Source organism: Ranitomeya imitator, chromosome 5, assembly GCF_032444005.1.
Source record: "Ranitomeya imitator isolate aRanImi1 chromosome 5, aRanImi1.pri, whole genome shotgun sequence".
In the NCBI taxonomy this organism is placed as follows: Eukaryota; Metazoa; Chordata; class Amphibia; order Anura; family Dendrobatidae; genus Ranitomeya; species Ranitomeya imitator.
The window spans coordinates 362,404,854-362,424,641 of record NC_091286.1 but is presented as its reverse complement, the minus strand read 5'-3'; the positions used below and the strand labels follow the sequence as shown (position 1 = coordinate 362,424,641).

At 44.3% G+C, this 19,788-nt stretch overlaps 1 protein-coding gene across 1 annotated transcript in view; it reads left to right on the top strand.

Annotated features, from left to right (window-relative positions):
* Nucleotides 1-1,717: 1,717 nt before the first annotated feature.
* The window catches only part of KCNQ5 (potassium voltage-gated channel subfamily Q member 5), a 952,749-nt gene continuing 934,678 nt past the window's right edge, over nucleotides 1,718-19,788 (top strand). The window contains exon 1 of the mRNA XM_069726569.1: nucleotides 1,718-2,226. Coding sequence (XP_069582670.1) covers nucleotides 1,844-2,226 — 383 coding nt within the window. The 5' untranslated portion in view covers nucleotides 1,718-1,843. The remainder of the gene's footprint in view (nucleotides 2,227-19,788) is intronic.

The following is a 19,788-nucleotide window of genomic DNA, read 5'->3' as shown; positions in this document are numbered from 1 at the left end:
ATAAGCCCCTGATGACGGTGAGCTTACCTCACCATCGATTTTGGGGGTGACAGGTTCCCTTTAAGGGTGAGTCTGATCAGATTGTACACAACTACGTGAAGAGTGATGTATAATCGAATAGTGGCTGTTTCTCCAGCCACTGTGCTCACACCAAATGGAGAGAGGACATAACAAGTAGAGTGTGGTGCATCCCGGGCGCTGCCGCTGACAAAGCTTAATCTAGGTGGCAAGTACAAAAAAACTTCCAATGCAACACGTTTCGGAGTAGAACCTTCTCCTTCCTCAGGCATCAGAATAAAAAAAAAATTCCACTTTATTGCAATGTGTTTTGGAGTAGAACCTACCATCCTTGCGTGAGGAGTAGTAGTTTCTACTCTGAACGTTGCAATAAATTGTCAATTTTTATATTTACCGCCTGGATTAACCTTTGTCAGCTGCAGCACCAGGGGTCCACCGTGGCACCAGGGGTCCACCGCGGCACCAGGGTTCCACCGCACTCATCTCTCCTTTACTTATGTCCTCCTTTCTTCTAGTTTGTTTTCCGAACAGGAAATGAGAGAGTAAATTTACCCATCAGACTGAAACAGCAACCTTAATAAAAATTTCTGAACTATTCGATAAAAAATTGCTGCAGGTCACTTAACCCATTAATCTAGACGCACATGAAACATAACTCTTAAGATGTTGCAGCTGCTTTCATTTCTGCCTCAAAACTGTGAGAGCTTTAGTTTCGGATGGGCTTATATAATAGAGAAGCTGCTCAGATCTCCACCCCCCAAGTCAGACTGGTGGTTGCACCTGTGCCTCAGGACCCCAGCACAGACATGAGGAGCATAGATAGCATGTGAAGGAAGGGGAAAGGAGGAATGTGGCCAGCTGCCTCACCCCCACATCACAGTGTTAACAGCTTCTGTTCATTTCCCCACACCCCCTCCTCCACTCCCACATCAGCCTGCATGTCAGTAGCAGCAGCACCACCAGGAGAAGGACTGGAGCTGCAGGCTGCACAGGGACAAGTCACTGGCACCATCTTCATAGTTAGGGGATTTCCCTGGAAAAGTTTTTGGAGGGTGGTGGAAAGTGCATCTGCCTAGAAGTTGTGGGTCCCCTTCTTCTCTCAGCTCCTATGGAGGTCTAGCTGTCTACAAGTGACAGTGCTGGAGATCTGCTTCTTCTGGATGAGGGCACAGCTGCCTGCTGGACTGCCAGGGCTGGGTGAGCACTTGTCTTCTGTCTGAGGAGGTTCAGCTGCCTGCTGGATGTACAGAGCTGTCTGATCACTGGCCCCTCCTGTACAAAGAGCAGCAAGGGAATTCCACAGAGCTGAGCTCCAGGAGTGCCATCAGCTGAGATCATCTTGTGGGATCTGTTCCATGGGCACTCTGCAGCTGCTGATCTGTGCCCACCACATGCCAGGAGATTGGAGCAGTTGATGGCTCTGGCTGGAGGTGGCACCTTCTGACACAGGTTGGCAGGGGCTGAGACCAGAGCACATCTTGGTGTGTGTCCCTCCGATCTGCTGGGCATGGTGCCTCCACCCAGGGCAGGCAGTCAGATCTCCTGAGGAGGCTCTCACTCTGGAGGAGACTATGTGTCTTGGTGTGACAGAGCAGAGTGATCGCAGCGAAGAGTGGAAATCCAGTGGAGTGGAGGAGAAGTCCTGTGTACAGCTCTGCCCCTGACATCTCAAGTGACAGACCCTCAGAAAGCCCCTGGCGTCCTGCACTCAGAACCCTCCTGGATATAGGGCTCATGCCAACTTGTGATCTCCTCCGACATCGTCCAGCGTCAGCCTGAAGCCAGGAAGCCTCGCTGTGCCCTCTGTGCCCACACTGGTGATGCCATGCCCCGCAACCATAGTGGAGGCGATGAGGGAGGCTCTGGGCTCTGGATGAAGAGCAGCTCTGGAGGGAGAGGCAGGGGCAGGGAGCGCTACTACGGCATGAAGGATGTGGAGTCGGGTCGGGGCAGCAGGGTGCTGCTGAACTCCAACCGAGGGGACGGGCTGCTGCTCCTGGGCACGAGTGACACCGGCAGAGGCGGCGGGGGCCCCGGAGAGAGCCGCCGGGGGAAGCAGGGAGCCCGCATGAGTTTGCTGGGGAAGCCGCTGTCCTACAACAGCAGCCAGAGCTGCCGGAGAAACGTCAAGTACCGCCGCCTGCAGAACTACCTGTACAACGTGCTGGAGAGACCCCGGGGCTGGGCCTTCGTCTACCACGTCTTCGTGTGAGTACCACACACCTGTGTGCGTGAGTCTGACGGGAGGCACATGGCAGTCACCTGTGGGCAGCCCTGGCACCTCAGGGGGCATTATGTGCCAGAGAACACTGTGCTGTGCATTATCATTACTGCATATTGTATGTATACATGGAAAGGAGAGCAAAAGTATGCAATGCATGATGGACACCTGACCACAGGCACATGGCAGTCATCTGTGGGCAGCCCTGGCACCTCAGGGGGCATTATGTGCCAGAGAGCACTGTGCTGTGCATTATCATTACTACATATTGTATGTATACATGGAAAGGAGAGCAAAAGTATGCAATGCATGATGGACACCTGGCAACAGACACATGGCAGTCACCTGTGGGCACGATCCTGGCACCTCAGGGGGCATTATGTGCCAGAGAGCACTGTGCTGTGCATTATCATTACTACATATAGTATGTATACATGGAAAGGAGAGCAAAAGTATGCAATGCATGATGGACACCTGACAACAGGCACATGGCAGTCACCTGTGGGCAGCCCTGGCACCTCAGGGGGCACTATGTGCCAGAGAGCACTGTGCTGTGCATTATCATTACTGCATATTGTATGTATACATGGAAAGGAGAGCAAAAGTATGCAATGCATGATGGACACCTGACCACAGGCACATGACAGTCACCTGTGGGCACGATCCTGGCACCTCAGGGGGCATTATGTGCCAGAGAGCACTGTGCTGTGCATTATCATTACTGCATATTGTATGTATACATGGAAAGGAGAGCAAAAGTATGCAATGCATGATGGACACCTGACCACAGGCACATGGCAGTCATCTGTGGGCACGATCCTGGCACCTCAGGGGGCACTATGTGCCAGAGAGCACTGTGCTGTGCATTATCATTACTGCATATTGTATGTATACATGGAAAGGAGAGCAAAAGTATGCAATGCATGATGGACACCTGACCACAGGCACATGGCAGTCATCTGTGGGCACGATCCTGGCACCTCAGGGGGCACTATGTGCCAGAGAGCACTGTGCTGTGCATTATCATTACTGCATATTGTATGTATACATGGAAAGGAGAGCAAAAGTATGCAATGCATGATGGACACCTGACCACAGGCACATGGCAGTCATCTGTGGGCACGGCCCTGGCACCTCAGGGGGCACTAAGTGCCAGAGAGCACTGTGCTGTGCATTATCATTACTGCATATTGTATGTATACATGGAAAGGAGAGCAAAAGTATGCAATGCATGATGGACACCTGACCACAGGCACATGGCAGTCATCTGTGGGCACGATCCTGGCACCTCAGGGGGCACTATGTGCCAGAGAGCACTGTGCTGTGCATTATCATTACTGCATATTGTATGTATACATGGAAAGGAGAGCAAAAGTATGCAATGCATGATGGACACCTGACCACAGGCACATGGCAGTCATCTGTGGGCACGGCCCTGGCACCTCAGGGGGCACTATGTGCCAGAGAGCACTGTGCTGTGCATTATCATTACTGCATATTGTATGTATACATGGAAAGGAGAGCAAAAGTATGCAATGCATGATGGACACCTGACCACAGGCACATGGCAGTCATCTGTGGGCACGATCCTGGCACCTCAGGGGGCACTATGTGCCAGAGAGCACTGTGCTGTGCATTATCATTACTGCATATTGTATGTATACATGGAAAGGAGAGCAAAAGTATGCAATGCATGATGGACACCTGACCACAGGCACATGGCAGTCACCTGTGGGCACGGCCCTGGCACCTCAGGGGGCACTATGTGCCAGAGAGCACTGTGCTGTGCATTATCATTACTGCATATTGTATGTATACATGGAAAGGAGAGCAAAAGTATGCAATGCATGATGGACACCTGACCACAGGCACATGGCAGTCATCTGTGGGCACGATCCTGGCACCTCAGGGGGCACTATGTGCCAGAGAGCACTGTGCTGTGCATTATCATTACTGCATATTGTATGTATACATGGAAAGGAGAGCAAAAGTATGCAATGCATGATGGACACCTGACCACAGGCACATGGCAGTCATCTGTGGGCACGATCCTGGCACCTCAGGGGGCACTATGTGCCAGAGAGCACTGTGCTGTGCATTATCATTACTGCATATTGTATGTATACATGGAAAGGAGAGCAAAAGTATGCAATGCATGATGGACACCTGACCACAGGCACATGGCAGTCACCTGTGGGCACGGCCCTGGCACCTCAGGGGGCACTATGTGCCAGAGAGCACTGTGCTGTGCATTATCATTACTACATATTGTATGTATACATGGAAAGGAGAGCAAAAGTATGCAATGCATGATGGACACCTGACCACAGGCACATGGCAGTCACCTGTGGGCACGATCCTGGCACCTCAGGGGGTATTATGTGCCAGTGAGCACTGTGCTGTGCATTATCATTACTACATATTGTATGTATACATGGAAAGGAGAGCAAAAGTATGCAATGCATGATGGACACCTGACCACAGGCACATGGCAGTCATCTGTGGGCACGGCCCTGGCACCTCAGGGGGTATTATGTGCCAGTGAGCACTGTGCTGTGCATTATCATTACTACATATTGTATGTATACATGGAAAGGAGAGCAAAAGTATGCAATGCATGATGGACACCTGGCAACAGACACATGGCAGTCATCTGTGGGCACGGCCCTGGCACCTCAGGGGGCATTATGTGCCAGAGAGCACTGTGCTGTGCATTATCATTACTACATATTGTATGTATACATGGAAAGGAGAGCAAAAGTATGCAATGCATGATGGACACCTGGCAACAGACACATGGCAGTCACCTGTGGGCACGGCCCTGGCACCTCAGGGGGCATTATGTGCCAGAGAGCACTGTGCTGTGCATTATCATTACTACATATAGTATGTATACATGGAAAGGAGAGCAAAAGTATGCAATGCATGATGGACACCTGGCAACAGACACATGGCAGTCACCTGAGGGCACGGCCCTGGCACCTCAGGGAGCATTATGTGCCAGAGAGCACTGTGCTGTGCATTATCATTACTACATATTGCATGTATACATGGAAAGGAGAGCAAAAGTATGCAATGCATGATGGACACCTGTCAACAGGCACAGGCATATGGCAGTCATCTGTGGACACGGCCCTGGCACCTCAGGGGGTATTATGTGCCAGAGAGCACTGTGCTGTGCATTATCATTACTGCATATTGTATGTATACATGGAAAGGAGAGCAAAAGTACGCAATGCATGATGGACACCTGACAACAGGCACATGGCAGTCATCTGTGGGCACGATCCTGGCACCTCAGGGGGCATTATGTGCCAGAGAGCACTGTGCTGTGCATTATCATTACTACATAATCTATGTATACATGGAAAGGAGAGCAAAAGTATGCAATGCATGATGGACACCTGACAACAGGCACAGACACATGGCAATCATCTGTGGGCACGATCCTGGCACCTCAGGGGGCATTATGTGCCAGAGAGCACTTTGCTGTGCATTATCATTACTACATATTGTATGCATACCTGGAAAGGAGAGCAAAAGTATGCAATGCATGATGGACACCTGACAACAGGCACATGGCGGTCATCTGTGGGCACGATCCTGGCACCTCAGGGGGCATTATGTGCCAGTGAGCACTGTGCTGTGCATTATCATTACTGCATATTGTATGTATACATGGAAAGGAGAGCAAAAGTATGCAATGCATGACATAGCCTTGACAACCTGTATGACAACCTGACCTTTCTCTATGATGTAAAGTGTGATATAAAACGAACCCTTGTTTAGTCACAAGGTCTTTTACATGTGGAGTCCCTGTATATTTTACGGTCTTACATACTATTGTGAACAGTTATAACCTAATATGTAAACTCATATATCATTTCAATGGCCTACAATGTATTGTTAGTCTCATAAAGAAGACACTGATCACGCTTACTATATGGGGGGTTTACAATCACGTCATCTTCATGATAAACTATTGACTGTCTGCTGGAGCTCAAAAAGTCATGTACAAGTTTGTGTCTGAACTGTGCACATTGGATAGAAGAGTCTGTTAGCATGGCCATACATGGTGTTATTTTTCTGACAATTGAGGGAAGATTTGATATTTTCCCACAAACCATGGTTCTGTTGGGCTATTCATTATGCAGTGATTTGTGTAGCTTAATAGTCATTTGTTTTAAATATTTATAATGCACTTCAACACCACCGGCTACAATGGGAAATAACATTTGCTTTATTAACATCTGACTCCTATGACTGGCCGTTGATAAGCTTGGAAATCATTTCAACTGATATCTGCTGTTTTGTCAATGTCAAATAATCATCTGCATTATTACATAATCCCAATGTCTGTTACTGTGGTCCTAACGTAAAAAAGGTTTTCCAGTATTACTTCTTCCAGAGACTTCCTGTTATAGGGGACAGCTGCTCAATATGTGGTAGCATGGCACTTTCACATCCTTTTTTTGCATCTATCTATCTATCTATCTATCTATCTATCTATCTATCTATCTATCTATCTGTCTATCAAAAATGGTGCAGCACCAGCAACAATAAAAATAGTGGGTGCAAAGACCACCATGCAAATCCAAACATTGATAATATCCAAAAAATAGAGGCAGCACTCCAAGGTTCAAAAATTATAAATGGTTTATTGACCCATTGTGATGGCGACGCTTCGTTCCAAGTGTGGAACGTTCTCAAGCTTGACCCATTGTGATGGCAACGTTTCGTAGCAAGTGTGGAACTTTCTCAAGCTTGACCCATTGTGATGGCGATGTTTCGTTCCAAGTGTGGAACTTTCTCAAACGTGACCCGTTGTGATGGCAACGTTTCGTTCCAAGTGTGGAACTTTCTCAAGCTTGGCCCATTGTGATGGCGATGTTTCGTTCCAAGTGTGGAACTTTCTCAAGCTTGACCCATTGTGATGGCAACGTTTCGTACCAAGTGTGGAACTTTCTCAAGCTTGACCTATTGTGATGGCGATGTTTTGTTCCAAGCGTGGAACTTTCTCAAACGTGACCCGTTGTAATGGCGACGTTTTGTTCCAAGTGTGGAACTTTCTCAAGCTTGACCCATTGTGATGGTGATGTTTCGTTCCAAGTGTGGAACTTTCTCAAACGTGACCCGTTGTGATGGCGACGTTTCGTTCCAAGTGTGGAACTTTCTCAAGCTTGACCCATTGTGATGGCGATGTTTCGTTCCAAGTGTGGAACTTTCTCAAGCTTGACCCATTGTGATGGCAACGTTTCGTACCAAGTGTGGAACTTTCTCAAGCTTGACCCATTGTGATGGCAATGTTTCGTTCCAAGTGTGGAACTTTCTCAAACGTGACCCGTTGTGATGGTGACGTTTCGTTCCAAGTGTGGAACTTTCTCAAGCTTGACCCATTGTGATGGCGATGTTTCGTTCTAAGTGTGGAACTTTCTTAAGCTTGACCCATTGTGATGGCAATGTTTCGTACCAAGTGTGGAACTTTCTCAAGCTTGACCCATTGTGATGGCAAAGTTTCGTTCCAAGTGTGGAACTTTCTCAAGCTTGACCCGTTGTGATGGCAACGTTTCGTTCCAAGTGTGGAACTTTCTCAAGCTTGACCCATTGTGGTGGCAAAGTTTTGTTCCAAGTGTGGAACTTTCTCAAGCTTGAGAAAGTTCCACGCTTGGAACGAAGCATCGTCATCACAATGGGTCAATAAACCATTTATACTTTCTGAACCTTGGAGTGCTGCCTCTATTTTTTGGATATTTATCTATCTATCTATCTATCTATCTATCTATCTATCTATCTATCTATCTATCTATCTATCTATCTATCTATCATATCCATATAAAAAGAACCCCAACATTTTACTGATGTCCTTCAAGAAACTCTTTATGAAAAATGGCACCAATCTAAGGCAGCTCGGATGTAGGATCGTGTAGGTAGCTCACTGTGGACCAGAAACGGATGGACATTTCTACAGACATGTGCATTTGCAGAGGAAGCACTGTCACTTGTTTAAGACTAGTGAGATAAGTTTCTGAAATAGTAATGGGCGTGTTATTATCTAGGGCATAATTAGATTTCTGCTTATGGCTGAGAGAAGGAGGAAACCACTAAACTGTTGCTGGTGGGCTCTGTCTGTGTGACTCACACTGTACGGTTATAGTGTCTAGAACTAAAGCTTTCATTAGCACTGCTCTCATGTTACACTAAAACTCACACACCATCAGTCTTTTATCTTTAGCTTGATTGTGGAACACATTTGTTTCTCCTAACATTCTGCTGAACATGCAGCATACAATATCATTGCATTTTTGTCTCATACCTATAGCACACAGTGTTTTGTAAAATATTCAATGCACTGGTCTTCAATAATATTGTATATGTCAATTTCTTACTTGTTCATGTATTTGTTTTCAGTTATTCCGATAATGCTAAAATATTCTACTGGAACAAATAGTTCAAATAGGAGAGTCAACTTACCAGTCCTGGATATAGCAGTCACAGATAATTCCCTGCAAGGACATGTCAGAGCAACATTTCATAAATAAAAAAAAAATAGATCCCAGTATCCAGTTGGAACAATTGTATAATAGAAATAATCTTATTTATCTAATTAAAAAATCTAATTTAGTTAAATCTAATTAAAAAACAGATAATGGCTTTATGCCTTAAACATGGACTGCCCAACTGTGTTAGGCATAATGGCGAAACACGTAGGTTTTCTATTATTGTTCCAGTTGGACACTTGGATCCATTTGTTTCTAACATATTCTACTATGTTTTACACAGAAGTCTCGTAATTATTTTAGCCCCTTTCCCTAGTGGGGTTCACAATCTAATTTTTTTTTATTCCAGGCCCACATATTAATACATTCCCAATATGTTATATACTGTAAGCTAGGGCTGCATAAGAAGAGGCGACAGTACAGGGTGGGCCATGTATATGGATGCACCTAAATAAAATGAGAATGGTTGATGACATCAACTTCTTGTTTGTGGCACATTATTATATAGGAGTGGGAAAACTTTTCAAGATGGGCGGTGACCATTGCGGCAATTTTGAAGTTGGCCATTTTGGATCCAACTTTATTTTTTTCAATGAAAAGAGGGTCATGTGACACATCAAACTTATTGAGAATTTCACAAGAAAAACAATGGTGTGCTTGGTTTTAACTTAACGTTATTCTTTCATGAGTTATTTACAAGTTTCTCTTTGTTTACCGCCATTGACATGTCGCAGAGGTTAACACGTGCTAGATTCAGATCTCATCTCACGAGATCTCGGGACGAGATCTGAATCTGAGCATGTGCCGCCCCCAGCGGCCATTTTCCCAGAGGCCACCGCATCACAGCAATGGAGCTGCCGGGGCCTCCGGGCTTTGAGGAAATGCCGGAGGAGCCCCGACTGACTCTGCACTAAGATACGCCGCCGCCGCCCCACAGCACAGAGCCCCGACGCTGCACCAAGAGGAGTCGCCACCCCATAGCACAGCACCCACGCAGCACAAAGAGGAGCAGCCACCGCCGCTCCCAGCACAGAGACCCCACGCTGCAGCTACAATGAGGTAATGGGGGATACTTCACTCACACTTTCCTGTGAGACGCCCCCTCTTCATCATGGGACTACTCCCCCCCCACCCACCATATACACATTGGTGTCTGCATCCGGCGTACAAGACGACACCCGGCGTATAAGACGACCCCCGACTTTTAAGAAGATTTTCAGGGGTTAAAAAGTCATCTTATACGCCGGAAAATACGGTATTTTGTGCGCGTATCCAGGACGGTGAGGTGCCCTATGGTAATGATTATTATTAGTGTCCCTGGATTATACACTATATGCACTTAGCACTTTGTTTTTGGAGGTCCCTATATCTATGAGTGGACCCTTTCCCTAGTTTACTTCTTTTGCACTGAAGCAACTTACACTTTTTTGCATCATTGCACATTGTTTCGTGGTTGATTTTTCTATTTGGCATTTGTTTCTTTTATATAAAAAATTTTCTTCAGGGAACTATTTACCCCGATTTTGGGGACTTTATCTAGCACAGATATGTGAGTGATCATTATACTAATTGTGCTTAAGGGTTTATTTTTTCCTTTTAATTATTGAATATTGACTGTCCTGTTTCGCACACTATTCGCTTATCTATTGTTTTACTTATCTTGTATCGCTGCTATTTATTAATAAAGATATTATTTTATATAATTCAGTTTGGTCTTCCTGGTGCATCCTTAGTTCTGGTGGTTGGTTTGGTCTCTGGTTGTGAGTGGTTGCCACTTTTCTATTTTGCTTTAACATCGAGGGTAGTTACTGTCACAGATCTATATAATTAATTGTACATAATTACTTTATAGTTTCTACCTTGATTTGGTGTTTGGTATTTTCCAAGTATTTTTTATGTGGATCCAATTCAAAATCCACATTAAATAATCTCAGTATGAACATGCTTTAACTTTAGTGCATGATGTAGGCTTTCTTGGGGATGTGGGTTTTCAGGTTGGAATATAAGTTTTCAAGGGTGGGAGAGAACCTCCTGGATGGTTGAGATAAAGAACTACAGAGCATAAGGGAAGCACAAGAGAAATATTGGAGATAGTTTTGTGAGGAACACATAAAAGGAAATCATAAAAGAGGTCTTCTGAGGACCGAAGATTATGTGTGAGAAGATGACGTAAAATTAGGATGGCCTTGGAAGTCATTATTAGCATTTTTGACTAAAATCTCAGGGTAATGGGTAGTTATTGAAGGGGTTGTGTTAGGGAGTTGGAAGAGTTATGGGGGAAGGTGTGAATTATTCAGGCAGTAGAGTTAAGAATGAATTGGAGGGCTGCAAGAGTGTAATAATAAGGGCATGCACTAAGGCTACGTTCACATTAGCGTTGCGCGCCGGTGCGTCGGCGACGCAACGGCGACGCAACGCACGACGCACAAAAAACGCGCGCAAAAACGCTGCGTTTTGCGACGCGTGCGTCGTTTTTTTGACGAAAATCGGACGCACGAAAAATGCAACTTGTTGCATTTTCTTGCGTCCGACGCTAGCGTCGAAAACGACGCACGTGTCGGAAAACGCAACAAAAAAAACGCACGCGTCCCCCATGTTAAACATAGGGGCACTTCGCCGCTGCATCGCCGCTGCGTCGCCGACGCAACAGCGACGCACATTAGCGGAACGCTAATGTGAACGTAGCCTAACATTTTTGCATATACAAAGTTGAGAAAAGAATGTTTTTGAGATGGAGGCAGTAGGAGACCGTAAGGGCTTGAATGTGTGGTTTGATGGACAAGGTCAGGTCAAAGGTTACTCCAAGGCATTGGACTTGGGAGACTGCGTAAACTGTAGAGATCTTTAATAAGTACTTGTGATGTCCAGCAGGAAATTTCAGCAGGGTGGTGTAAAGAAAACTACCGTATATACTCGAGTATAAGCCGAGATTTTCAGCCCAAATTTTTGGGCTGAAAGTGCCCCCCTCGGCTTATACTCGAGTCACGGTAGCGGTGGGGTCGGCGGGTGAGGGGGAGAGGGCGCTGAGGTATACTTACCTAGTCCCAGCGATCCTCGCGCTGTCCCTGCCGTCCCACGGGCTTCGGCGCTGCAGCTTCTTCCTCTCTTCAGCGGTCACGTGGGACCGCTCATTAGAAAAATGAATAGGTGGCTCCACCTCCCATAGGGGCGGAGCCGCCTATTCATTTCTCTAATCAGCGGTGCCGGTGACCGCTGATAGAGAAAGAAGCCGCGGCACCGAAGACAGCTGTGACAGGCGGGAACAGCGCGAGGATCGCCAGGACTAGGTGAGTATGTTATATTCACCTGTCCACATTCCAGCCGCCGGGCGCCGATCCATCTTCCCGGCGTCTATCTGCGCTCTGACTGTTCAGGTCAGAGGGCGCGATGACGCACTAGTGTGCGCGGCGCCCTCTGCCTGATCAGTCAGTACAGAGAGACGCCGGGACCGGACGCTGGGAGCTGCAATCAGCGAGGTGAGTATGGCTTTTTTTTTTTTTATTGCAGCAGCAGCGGCCATGGCACAGACTTATACCAAGCATCTATGGGGCAATATGAACGCAGCAGAGCACAGTATGTGGCAGATATGGGGATATATGAACGCAGCAGAGCACAGTATGGGGCAGATATGGGGATATATGAACGCAGCAGAGCACAGTATGGGGCAGATATGGGGATATATGAACGCAGCAGAGCACAGTATGGGGCAGATATGGGGATATATGAACGCAGCAGAGCACAGTATGGGGCAGATATGGGGATATATGAGCGCAGCAGAGCACAGTATGGGGCAGATATGGGGATATATGAACGCAGCAGAGCACAGTATGGGGCAGATATGGGGATATATGAACGCAGCAGAGCACAGTATGGGGCAGATATGGGGATATATGAACGCAGCAGAGCACAGTATGGGGCAGATATGGGGATATATGAACGCAGCAGAGCACAGTATGGGGCAGATATGGGGATATATGAATGCAGCAGAGCACAGTATGGGGCAGATATGGGGATATATGAACGCAGCAGAGCACAGTATGGGGCAGATATGGGGATATATGAACGCAGCAGAGCACAGTATGGGGCAGATATGGGGATATATGAGCGCAGCAGAGCACAGTATGGGGCAGATATGGGGATATATGAACGCAGCAGAGCACAGTATGGGGCAGATATGGGGATATATGAACGCAGCAGAGCACAGTATGGGGCAGATATGGGGATATATGAACGCAGCAGAGCACAGTATGGGGCAGATATGGGGATATATGAACGCAGCAGAGCACAGTATGGGGCAGATATGGGGATATATGAACGCAGCAGAGCACAGTATGGGGCAGATATGGGGATATATGAATGCAGCTATTGATGTCTCAATTAATTTTACTTTTATTGGTATCTATTTTTATTTTTGAAATTCACCGGTAGTTGCTGCATTTCCACTCTAGGCTTATACTCGAGTCAATAAGTTTTCCCAGTTTTTTGTGGCAAAATTAGGGGGGTCGGCTTATACTCGGGTCGGCTTATACTCGAGTATATACGGTAATTCAGTTTCCTCCATGTTGAGTTTAAGAAAGCAAGAGGAGAAAAAGGTGGCTACAGCTGGAATTCTGGACAGCAAAAAGGTGACATCAGATCCAGAGAGATAAATCTGAGTGTCATCCGCTTAGAGGTGGTGCTGGCATTATTATGATCTTTTATACTGATGTTTGATTTTCATTCTCTATTTTGTTGTTGTTTTGTAGGAAATGATTAAAACAGATTGTATTCCCCCTGTATTGAATGTGGAAATCCTGCTATGTGGATGATATATTCATTTGCTCTTCCGTATTGCCTTCGATCATCATTTTGCCTTCTGTATTCTAATTACTTTAGTACAACCGCCTTAAACTTTTAGAAACAAATAATGCCACAAATGATGCCGATGTGATAGTGACGGCAATGTTCTCCCGGTGGTTCACGGATCTACTCCGTTGTTTCTGGTTATTCCTTGTTGATATCAATCCTACTTGATATATGACTTCAATCCTTGGGAATCTGCTTCTAAAAACTGTCGAGTGAACTGACTGCCAAAGACATTCTTCCTAAATATATAATGTAACAAGTTCAGAAATACACTGAAACATATGCAGTATTCATATCGTTGATAAATTGTTGTTAGGAGCACACATTGCTTCACAAATGCTTCCACCATACTGATTCATACATGGGGGAGACAAGGCCGGGCTTATAATTATCATTCAATCACCATGTGAACACTAGAAATGGCGTCATGTGGGAAGCTACTTATGATGAAATCCTGGAGGTACCTATCATTTTGTCAGAAGCTTTGATTAATGAATGACTGGTTGCTGAGATCCCCACTGAACAATAAAACAAAGGACCGGAATGCTTCGGTGGGCTTTTTGCCCCTATATTTCTGCTTGAAGTTCTTTGGAAAGCTGAATAAAGTACTGAACCATTTCATTCTGTAAAGTTCTGATTACTCCAGAAGGCTAACATTTCTATTTGTTATCACAAGATCTTGTAGGTACCCTAAAGCCACTTCCTTTCGCTAAACATTGAAGCTGAGATGGGGCGGGGGAGGGGGAGGTCCATTTCCCATAGGACTGCAGTATAAAAGCATATTACGCCTCTACATGACGAATTGCTCAGCCATTTGCACTATTCTATGTAGTAAAAAATATATGAATCCTGATGATGATTCATGGCGCTAAAGGCTGGAGAATGGATGTGAAACAAATCAAAGAATGCACATAATGAAATTGTTCACATTCAAAAATATTATACTAAATATTCTTTATTATGTAAGCATTGCACAATTCAAAAAAACACTTAAACGGAGGCCGTCATGTCCCCCAAACATTATTAACCTGCAGATATGGGGTCAAGCTGCAGGTTTCTAGGGTTCTAAACCCATGCGGTACTGATAGCCCGATCTTCTATGTGCTGACTGGTGACTGAAACTGTGTCGGAACGCCTCCATGACTGAAAGCCGAAGGCTGCCCAGAGGGATAAAGTTCATTTCCTCCCAGCAGCCCACGGCTTTCAGTCATAGAGGCTTCAGTCACTGCTCAGTATACAGTGAGTGTCTGCTGTGAGCACGCCCTGGCACATTGACTGACAGCCATCTCAGCAGTGCATCGGGGCAGAACTGGCTGTCAACTTTAAGTCGTTAAAAATTTAGAGGAAATTGCAATAAGTTTTACTACAGAATTAATTAAAAAAATGTCACCCTGTAGGCTTAGTCTTAGGGTTTTCAATAAAGCAGTTCTACGGACATATTCCTCGTTTATTTGTTACATTTCCTAGATGGAGTACTTGTACTTACAAAAACCAAAACCACAATGAGTTAAAACCATGATAAGTGATAACAGAAGACAAAATGTTTACTCTCTCAAGGGAAGCTGACATGATTTATGTAACCTAATCTGAGTGCATCAAAATGTAAGGGCAGAGACCCCAATTCCAGTGATATGTAACTTACTGGGCTGCTTACTGCAATATTGATTTTATCAGTGTTTTACCAGCACGAGATTATCACTGTAAGACTAGTTAACCTGCCATGTAACTCTCCATATTCATGAGGTCTGTATAACTCCACCTCCACTACTGATTGGCCGCTTTCTGCCTATGCACAGTGTACTCTCAAACCTGCCAATCAGTGGTGTGGGCGGGGTTACACAGAGCATAGTATTGAGAGACTGCAGAAAGCATCCCAATAGTGGACACATCACTGGAATCTGGTTCCCTGCCCCTTCATCATGCTGTGCTAAAATATATTAGCTGCTGAAAAATTCCTTTTAAATGAAATATTCAGTTCTACTACATCTGTATGTCTTCTGAGCAAGGCTAGGTAATGCTGTAAGTCACTAAATTTCATCCATTCATTTTTAGTGAAGCTGCTGCTTCCTCAAGGCAGAATTTCTGTAGTCCGGGTGTTAGTATGTTAATGTCACTGCCTGGCTGCCGCAGGCTTTCGCTCTCACAGCCAAGAATCTACGGCTGAGCTGTAAATGTGATGTTGTCATCGTACAGTGGTGATTTCAGAAAGAAAATGGTGAAACCTGAGCGAACGACGGGAAGGTTTAAGTTGTTGGACTGATGTTGGTAGAAATGGCTGGATCTTCAGACTGAGGACATAATGAGCGGCTGATTGGAAGCAAATGTTTGCTTTGCCCTGAAGTCTCAAATATTTCCAGTGATTTCAGGGGGTTGCTACTGTTTTCCCAGTGTTCATGTAGTCTGTGGGTAGAATTAATGTCCTTCGCCACTCCGGAGTGGTGATTTTGTTTTTATTGGAATTGCCTCTTTTTTTGTACACACATCACATTTCATTTATTCCTTTCTTTTTTTTTTTAAGAAAATCATAAATTCATATTTTATTCTGCCATCAAGAGAAACACCACCTGCAGTCTTGTAAAAAGTCAGCTATATAGTATATTGTATTCAGGTGATAAAATCCAGGATAAAAGACAGCAGTATGTAAGTTTTTGTTCAGATGCACGTGGATTTCTACAACCATTGTAGATTGGATCGTCACAAACATGGTTGTGTAAATCTACCTTTACATGTTTGTCAGACAGCTGGAATTTGAGCGCATTTTAGCATCCATATTTCTTTTGCTGATATGCAGATTTTATACCCCAAATTACCATATTTTTTCAGACTATAAGACGCACTTTTTTTCTGCCAAAATTTTGAAGGAAAATGGAGGTGCATCTTATAGTCCAGATGTACTTACCAGGAGTCTCATCCCAGGCTGATGTGCGGCAGTTTTGCAGATGCTCGGTGGTGCAGGGGCTCCACCAACATTTTGTGAAAGCCCGGAGCCCCCACACATCCATCCCAGGGTGATGTGCGGCAGTTTTGGAGATGTTCGGTGGTGAGGGGGCTCCGCCAACATTTTGTAAAAGCCTGGAGCCCCAGCACTTCTATTGCTGTAATACGTTGGTCTCCAGGAAAATGGCTGACGGAGGTGACGCATGTGTAGATTGAGACCTCGGGAGACGAGATCTCGGCACTATTTGGAAATACGTTTATAGCCAGTTGCCAGCTTTATAGAGACCCTAATTCAATTCTAGACTTGGCAAATAGTGTATGAAACATAAATCAGGTTTTATTTTCTAGCTTCCACACTAATATATAACAATTGTTAGGAGGGGGAATCCATCTATACTGGTATTTCTTATACTGGTTATGATCATAAGCAAGCAGGATGTGTACTCCTCTTAATAGAGAAGAGCTACCTGGATGGTGAGCGGACTGCAAAGTATGTCCTACGTGGATCGGTTAAAGGATCTGGGAATGATTCGCTTCCAAAAAAGAAGGCTAATAGGAGACTTAATAGCTGTTTACAGATATCTATGTCACAGTGTAGAGAAATCATCCTTATTCTCATTTGCACAAAACATTTTGACAGTGAGGGTGATCAATGAGTGGAACAGGCTGCCATGAGAGGTGGCGAGTTCTCCTTCAATGTAAGTCTTCAAACAGAGGCTGGACAGACATCTGTCTGAGATGGGTTAGTGAATCCTGCATTGAGCAGGGGGTTGGACACTGACTCTGGAGGTCCCTTCCTACTCTAACATTCTATGATAATAGACTTGGTGCATCCTGGTGCAGTCCATCAACAAAAAACAAACTGTAAATTATAGTTCATTTTGGGGGCAGTGGATGACTATGCCCCTTTCCACTTAATCCTGCACCTTCTTTACAGAAAAAATTTTGCAACTAAAACTGATGAATATATCTTAATAATCTTTCCCTTGGTGTCTCCTCGGTGCTTATCCCCACTTCTCCATAACTGATCACAGAGGGGAAAAAAACAAAATAGTCGACATACACTGTGTTCTCAAACTATGTAGCCCTGTTATATTTTAGTGGATAATCCTTTTAATTCCTCAGTGCTTAATGTGCACCTCTGTGGCCAGCTATTTGTAATCTTATTTAATAAAGTCATGTAATAACAGGATTAGTTGTGTTTTGGTCACAAATGCACCTTGTTTAATGAACACAGTAGTAGTGAGGGATACACTAGGAAGGCTATATACCTTGTATTGTGACATTGTTTCTTGTTAATGTTGCCATGTAAACATGGAGATCATTATGTCTGTTACTTCTGGCACAGTCTGAAATATTCTGCCTTTTTGCGCTGCTACATAATACAGTATTATTATTATTATTATTAGTAGTATTATATAATACGACACATGTTCAGCAAAACCCTGTAAGTGGCTTTTATGTGATGAACATAGAACTTTTCTTGGGATATATTCACGTGTAGCAGATTTATTTAAAAAACTCAATGACTATTAGATACATGTAGTTAGTTTCATAGTCGAATTTGATATTTTCGGTTTCATTTAAATTTGAGCAACTTATAATTCAGTTCAGTATTCGCCAATAAATTTGGCAGAGAAATGTTTTATCTCACGTAGATCAGCAGCTGTGATCCCGTGCTGTCCTGTCTGTATCCTCTTTTCCCTTTCTCCCCTGCCCAGGAGCTGTGGTATGATCAGTGTGCAGGGGCACATAAGATTATCCCAGCACAGGAACATTTTTTTTTTCAACACATTCAATTATGGAAGTTATTTTTGTTCCAAAACCTATTGATTGCAATGTACTTTGTTCCTGCGAAAACTCCTTCAAATAAGAAAGTTTATGATTCTATTTTGAACTCCAAAACATCCTCACCCCGGATCCACAATGTGAAGACCTTAAGTGTGCCAAAGCTTATGTACTGCAATGTCTTCAGCACCTCTATGAAGAGAACCGCTCTGTCTATTGGATACTGTTATCATGGGTTGAATGTGATTTCACAAGGAAAACTAGATATCTCTAGAAAGAGCTTTCGTCCATGGATTGTGCCAATCAAGTAAAGCACTTTGTGCCGTTTGAAAGATACAAGTATCAAGGTGCGTTGAATACATAAGTCCTTAATGATACCTAGAATGCTAGTATAATTTACTGTGGAGTGTTATTATTAATATTATTATGAGATATGATATGTTTTGGGAATAATCTGTACAAACCCACACACAGTATTAGAAAGGGAGATAAACAAGAAGGGGGTGAGAATAGAAAATGTGATACATGATAAACAAGGGTAATCGCCAAGTGCGTTTAACTAATTGTCTATATGGAAAGCGTGCCAATTTTAAATTGCAAATGGCATATTTGGCAAGTAGAAATGGCAAAAGAGCTGAGAAAAGCAGCCTACTTTCTTAATGCGTTTGCGTGAAATGTGGATGGTAGATGTAATTTATCCTGTTGTTTCTCTATACTATATGCAGTAGAGAAGGAACACTTCATGCTAGAACTAAAGCACAAGTGAGAAAGAACTAGTTCACCCTGATACTCATTACATGCAAGAGTTTATGGCTCCCATCAATACCGTCATTGTTCATGCCGATCTTGATGAGGAGGCATACTGGAGCGAGAAGCTTCTGAAGCACTCCCTTCAAAATTTGTATCATCATATTATATGGCACTATGTACTTACAATTGCTCACTTTGCCTTTCTACCCAGGTAATTATTCTCTTTTTCATTAGTTCTGTGATTGAAAACTGACTAGCTAAATCCTTCTACACTCTATATAGAAACAGAAAATCTCTTTCCCCTCCATGAGTCATCATTAGAACTACAATTCTTTATCACTGCAAAGTCCATGGCAGGGGGAGGAGGAATCAGCTGGGTCTGGAGTTGAAAAGGGTGTGGAGCTGGGCTGTAAGAAACTTTGCAGCGATGAACAAGGATTCAGCTGGAATTGCGACTCCCCCTTCCCTGTGAGAATGCCATAAAGAGCTTGATGGAAAGTAGAGCCAAAGAGCGAACACTCAGTATGTTTAACTTAGCAGATATCTCACAATTCGGCCATATCAGTAAAACTAACCATTACTAATAAACTTGATTATGATCAATAACCAGCTTCAGTAATTTGCAGTATATTAATATAATATATCCCCTTATATATACCTTGATTTGGTACAAATCAATTTGTACATTTCTAATTGTTATCATTGTCATAATGTACAAAATAATGACCAACA